The 6,532-nt window shown below is 49.0% G+C and overlaps 1 protein-coding gene across 1 annotated transcript; it reads left to right on the top strand.

Moving 5' to 3' along the window:
* Positions 1 to 585: 585 nt before the first annotated feature.
* LOC135215838 (uncharacterized) lies at positions 586 to 2,525 on the top strand. The gene is made up of 2 exons (XM_064250791.1): positions 586 to 796; positions 1,108 to 2,525. Exons 1-2 carry the CDS (start codon positions 586 to 588, stop codon positions 2,523 to 2,525), a joined length of 1,629 nt encoding a protein of 542 aa, XP_064106861.1.
* The last annotated feature ends 4,007 nt before the right edge of the window (positions 2,526 to 6,532 follow it).

The following is a 6,532-nucleotide window of genomic DNA, read 5'->3' as shown; positions in this document are numbered from 1 at the left end:
AAATGCTGCAGGAAATCCCATGCAAAAACGGCAGAATCCCCGACAGACGTGTCTAGTGCTGTGTCTGGTGCTGTGTTTGTTGCGGGCGCCAACCTCACCCGCCACCCAGTAGTGGAGGTAACAGTCGTCCACACCGCCACAGGAGTACAAGCGCCTGTCGCCGCCGTGGCGGACACCGGGGCACAGGTATGTGTGGCGGGCTCCTCCCTGCTGTCGTACCTCCAAGTCCGCCCAGCAGCCCTTACACCCCGTGCCGGCTTGGGGGATGTGGCAAACCTCCCCCTGAAGTGCCTTGGATCCGCCGTGTGCCACGTCACCTTGCAAGGCCGCACCAAGGAGCAGGACGTGTACTTCGTGTAGTCGGCAAAGCACCTCTTCCTGTCGCTGGATGCCTGCAGGGACTTGAAGCTGATACCCAAGGAGTTCCCCCACCCCTCCCCCGCGGTGGCACGCGTGAGCTTGTTCGATAGCGTGGCCCGACGGGCTGCCCAGGTACCACCCCAACCCGCCGAGGTGCCCCTGCTGCCCCAGGAGGAGCATGCAGCCAGACTGGAAGCCTGGCTCCTGCAACATTTCGCCACGACGATGTTTAACACAGCCAGAAAGCCACTGCCAGTGATGCAGGGGGAACTGCACCACATCCACCTGCTCCCAGGAGCCACGCCCTACGCATGCCACACCCCAACATCGGTGCCAAAACACTGGGAAGAGGAAGTAAAGGCCCACCTTGAAGAGGACGTCGCCCGTGTTGTCATAGAACCTGTACCTGCTGGGCAGCCGACCAAGTGGTGTGCCCGTATGGTGGTCGTCGCTAAGAAGTCAGGATAGCCACGCCGTACAGTTGACTACCAGCGCCTCAACGCATCCTGCCTGCGGGAGACACACCACACCCCAGCCCTGTTCGACATGGTGTCCGGGGTACCCAAGCACACATTCAAGACCGTGGCAGACGCGTACTGGGGATACTACCAGGTGGAGCTAGACAAGGAAAGTCGCGACCTGACCCCATTCATCACCCCCTGGGGGAGATTTCTTTACCGGTGTACCCCCATGGGACACAGCTCCGCCGGCGATGCGTATACTCGACGATTTGACGACGCCATCCAGGACATCCAGAGGAAATACAAGTGCGTGTTGCAAGAAGAGAAGTGGACTTTGTGGGCTTCAACTTGGGCTGGGAGGCCTACAAGCCAACAGAAGAACGTTTGGCGGCCATCAAGAACTTCCCGATGCCGTGTCAGCCCCCTATCACCGACATAAGGGCATGGTATGGATTCGTCAACCAGCTGGCACCCTTCCTCGCAACAGCTCCAATCATGAACACATTCAGGGAGTTCCTCAAGAAGCCAACGGGGAAGTTAGTGTGCTGGAACGAGGCACTCCGCACCAAATTCCATCACGCCCAGGACACGATCTGCCAATTAGCAAAGGACGGGTTGGCCTACTATGACAGGAGCTGCCCCATAGCAGCGATCACCGACTGGAGCAAAGAGGGCCTAGGGTTTGTTATCCTCCAGCAGTATTGCCTGTGCAGCTCTGCCGCCACGCCCTTCTGCTGCACGGGCGGGTGGCGCCTGGCGCTATGTGGCAGCCGCCATCTCACCGCCGCCGAAGCTGGCTACACCGCCGTGGAGGGGGAAGCCCTCACGGTAGCCTGGTGTCTCCAGAAGGCGAGGCTGTTCCTGCTGGGGTGCCCCAACCTCACCGTCGTGACAGACCACCGCCCATTAACCAAGTTGCTGGGGGATCGGTCCCTTATGGAAATCTCCAACCCCCATCTCTTCAGGCTGAAGGAGAGAACCCCGCAGTACCACTTCAGAGTCAAGTATCTGCCAGGGAAGTGTAACAGTGCGGCAGACTTCCTGTCACGATACCCCGCCTTGAAAGCCGATCCCAGCACCCACAACGTGGACCTTGACGAGGACCTCACCAACGCCATAGCAGCTGCTTTCTTGGCAGTAGTAGAGCATGACAGCTGCATTGTGGACAACCCTGTGTATCAGCTGCTCATGGCCAAGGTCCTGGCTGGGGACTGGGACGACAGGAAGTCCCAGGAAGTTGCATGCCTTCGGCCCTTCTACGGTGTCAGGGAGAGGCTGGCTGTCGTCCAAGACTTAGTGACATACACATTCAAACAGGGCAACGTCCGCCTAGTTATCCCGGAGCCTCTTCATCAGCAGGTGGCTGCCAACCTACACGCGGGGCACCAAGGCCTGGACTCTATGCAACGACGAGCACGCCAGATGGTATACTGGCCTGGACTCGAGGGAGACCTGCAGTATCGCCGCTCCTTGTGCGAAGAATGCAACGTTCACGCACCATCCCAGGCCGCGGAGGAATTCATCATCACGCCGCCCTCCAAGTACCCCTTCCAGATGACGGTAGCGGATATGTTCCAGCACAACGGACACATGTACATGGCCTATGCAGATAGGCTCACAGGTTGGCTGGAGCTGGCCCACTTCCCCCATGGTACCTCCTCCTCTCACATCAAGACCCAGCTACGTCGCTACTTCGCCAGGTGAGGGGCCCCGGAGCAAATCTCCACGGACGGTGGCACTAATCTGGCAAGCGAGGAAATGGGGGAATTTTTCAAGTTATGGGGCGTGTCCGTGCGACTATCATCTGCCCAGTACCCGCAGTCCAACGGTAGGGCAGAGGCCGCAGTCAAGGTTGGGAAGCGGATAATAATGGCCAACACGGGCAGCGGCAGCAACCTCGACACGGACAAGTCCTCTTTGACTATGCTACAGTACCTCAACACACCCCTCTGTGGAATGAATAAGTCACCTGCCCAGATGGCAGCAGGCAGGCAGCTCTGAGACGGCGTACCTTCGGCCCGCTGGCACCTAACAGTAGACAAACACTGGGGGGCAACCCTCCGGCAAAGAGAATGTCAGATGGCTGACAACGGTGCTGCCCTCACCGAGAACGGACCCTCCAGAACGCTTCCCGTTATCAACCCAGACTTCCAAGTGCGAGTGCAAAATCAAGCCACCAAGCTGTGGGACCGTACCGGTACCGTGGTGGAAACGCTCTCATACCGACAATACCTAGTCAGACTGAACGGCAGCGGGCGTCTCTCCCTCTGTAACAGGAAGCACCTGCGACTCACATCATCGGGGCCCCAGCCAGGGCGGGCCACACCTGCCACACATCCAGCCCCTCCCATGCCCAAGCAGCCACCGTTCAGCCACCCTACGCCCACCCTGCAAGCAGTGTGGGAGTCACGCCCATCACATCATGCCAGGAGGCCAGCTTGGATGAATGACTACATATGACGTCTTTGACTGTCATACACCCTTCTTATGTGTAATCACGTACATTACAGTGGCATCTGTTTATTTTTTTTTATTGGATCTGTCCCATTACTCTGGCGCATGTATCCAATTTAATCCATGTATATCCATGTATTGATCTTATTATTGCTTATCCATGAATACCCATGTATTAATCTCGGGGGGGGGGGGGGGGGGCAGATGATGGAGTACCTGCATTGGTAAGATACGTTTTCCCATGGCGAGCAGGCGCCAAGTAAGTGTGCTGGTTGTAGACGGCAACTGGAGTCAGTATGTAACTGAGGACGCAATAAACCACATGCCTCCACCACCGTGTATCTCTTGCCCCACCTTGACATCCAATAGTGTTGATATCCAAGTCCCTTCACCATACTTGTTGCTTTCTCTTACCCAAATTTTCAAATATGACCCTAACTCTCTCAGAAGGCTTCAAGACCATTGGAAGAATCTTGGAGATTGTTCCTGGGGATGTTGGAGTTCAGCGCATGCGCGAATGACATTTATCTCACCCTTCCGTTGAAGATTCTTGCAGAAAATTGGGGAGGAAATCCAAGGAGAGTATGTGAAGAACTTAAGGAGAAGATTGAAAGAGATTAGAAAATTCTCTTTAGAAAATCTGAAAGTGAGTCAAGAGAAAATGAAAAGGAGATTTGATGCTAAGACCAAGCTAAGAAGTTTTAGTGTTGGTCAACAAGTGTTAGTGTTCTTACCTGTCAAGAGATTTCCTCTCACTAATAAATTTCAAGGTCCTTACAGGATAATTCAGGAGTTAAGTGATAGAACTTATGTGATTGAAACACCAGAAAGAAGAAGACGACAAAAGAAGATACATGTGAACCTCTTGAAACCTTATTTCTCAGAAACTAAAACTGAAACTGTGTCAATAACCCAAACAACTTCATCTACAGAAGACGATGGTGGCTACGAATTGGGAGCTGAAAGCAAGATGAATAATTCTTCAATTTTGGAAAATTTGGAGGATAAATTGAAACATCTGATTGTTGAACAAGATGAAGACTTAAGTGAAGTGATTAGAAGTTTCCTAGAATTTTTCGCAGATGTACCTAGGTGTATTGGTCTGACCTAGCATGAGATCAAGATTCAAGAAGATGGAAAACCATTCAAGCAAAGAGTCTATCGCTTATCACTGTATCATCAAGATGTTTTGGAGAAGGAAGCTGAGTATTTGCTGCAACATTAGCAGAACCCAGTTCAAGTCACTTCAGTTCTCCATGTGTATTAGTAAAGAAACCTCATGGTTCATTTAGGATGTGTACTGATTATAGGAAACTGAATTCTATCAGTGTGGCTGACAATTATCCTTTGCCTCTTATAGATCAGTTACTTGATAATATTGGGCAAGCCAAGTTTGTTTCCAAGATAGACTTGTTAAAAGGATATTATCAAATTCCCTTAGATGAGAATGCCAAGGTGCTGTCAGCTTTTATTACTCCTTTTGGACTGTATCAGTATACTTTTCTGCTATTTGGTCTGATGAATGCACCTGCAACATTTCAACGAGTGATGGATCAATTGCTAGGATCGATAGAAGGAGTAGGTGTATACCTGGATGACATATGCAAGTGTTACATAATAAAAATATGGAATGTTATTCCATATATATAAAAAACTAAAACTATGATTAATCAAAAACCAGTGACCCAAGAGGTCAACCAGACTGCTTGCAGGAATGTGATCAGACCAGATACAATAAAGTAGGCTAAGATGACGTATATGATAAAGTAGGCTAAGATGACGTGTATAATCAGTCAGTGTCTAGTGCCGTCACCTGTGGTCATTCATTTGTTTGTAAACTATAGCCCAAGCGTCTTGCTTGAGGCGACCACCGTGACCTATAATTCAAACGGCCTACATGATTTGTAATCTATGTCATCTGTGTGTATGTTCGTATGTTCGAGCTACTGTCTGCTTCCTTTATGAATTGAATTAGCCATCATCATTGGGAGAAACGATCAAGCCATCATCATTGGGAGAAGCGATCAAGCCATCGTCATTAGAAGACCTGTCCATTTTTATCTGAGCTTCATCGTGTAGAATTCAATCAGCCATCATCATTGGCAGACTTGTACTATTTCATCTTGTAATCTCAGAAGAATAGATGTATTTTTGTACTCAGTGTTTTCTACTAGAACCTCACATCAGAAAGAGATCGAATGAAGTTATAACTATCATCATGAGTTTAACACATCTCCATCATCATACCCCAAGAAGATATTGACTTCGTAAGTTATCATCAAACCTCAAGACACTCCAATGAGTATGGAAGTCAGAACCAACCGACTTCGCGTAAGATTATCACAAGTCTAACATAACCTCACAGGGCGCCTTATTATACAAGGCAACAGCCCTTAAACATAGTGATTTACTCTACAACATGGGAAGAACACCTGAAGATTCTGAGGAAAGTTTTCAAGAAACTACAAGAAGCAGGATTAACAGTCAACCTAGAGAAGAGTGAGTTCGGAAAAGCAACTGTGCAGTATCTTGGGTTTGAAGTTGGTAAAGGCCTTCTTGCTCCAGTAAATGCTAATGTAGAAGGTATCCGTAAGGCTACCCCACCTATTACCAGGAAACAGCTACAGAGATTTTTAGGCATGGCTGGATTCTATCATCATTTCTGCCCAAATTTCTCAGCCGTAGTAGTTCCTTTAACAGACTTAACTAGTCCCAAAGCTAAGTTTGTTTGGACTCCAGAGTGTCAAGAATCCTTTGAGAAGGTAAAAGCTATTTTAACTTCAAGACCAGTACTGCAAGCTACAAACTTCAACAAGAAATTTGTGATACAAGTTGATGCTTCTGAATGTGGTATTGGAGCTGTTCTACTTCAAGAAGATGAAAATAACATCTACCATCCTGTGTGCTTCATGTCTTCAAAACTGAAAAAACATCAGAAAGTATACTCAACAACTGAGAAGGGAACTTTAGCCTTAATCACAGCATTGAAAAAGTTTGAAGTGTATGTGAACAGACCTAGGAATGAAGAAATTTTAGTGTTGTCTGATCACAATCCACTATCATTTATCCAGAGAATGAAAAACATAATCAAAGACTAACCAGGTGGTCTTTGTGCTTGCAACAGTTTAACATACGAGTGCAGCACATTAGTGGTAAAAACAATGTAGTTGCTGATTATTTATCCTGTTGCGAATCGTTGGATTCAACACCCACCGTGATAACCAATCTTCTAGGGGGAGGTATATTATATGTTGCTA

The sequence above is a fragment of the Macrobrachium nipponense genome, chromosome 5 (assembly GCF_015104395.2).
Source record: "Macrobrachium nipponense isolate FS-2020 chromosome 5, ASM1510439v2, whole genome shotgun sequence".
In the NCBI taxonomy this organism is placed as follows: Eukaryota; Metazoa; Arthropoda; class Malacostraca; order Decapoda; family Palaemonidae; genus Macrobrachium; species Macrobrachium nipponense.
Note: the sequence above shows the minus strand (reverse complement) of the source record. Positions and strands in the feature narration are given on the sequence as shown.

What these genes read in the sequence shown, in the direction of transcription:
- LOC135215838 (XM_064250791.1), top strand. Translation starts at nt 586, where the DNA reads ATGTTTAACACAGCCAGAAAGCCACTGCCAGTGATGCAGGGGGAACTG. An exon ending in GCCGACCAAGTGGTGTGCCC is followed by an intron (nt 797 to 1,107) that starts GTATGGTGGTCG and finishes GACGCCATCCAG; the next exon opens with GACATCCAGAGGAAATACAA.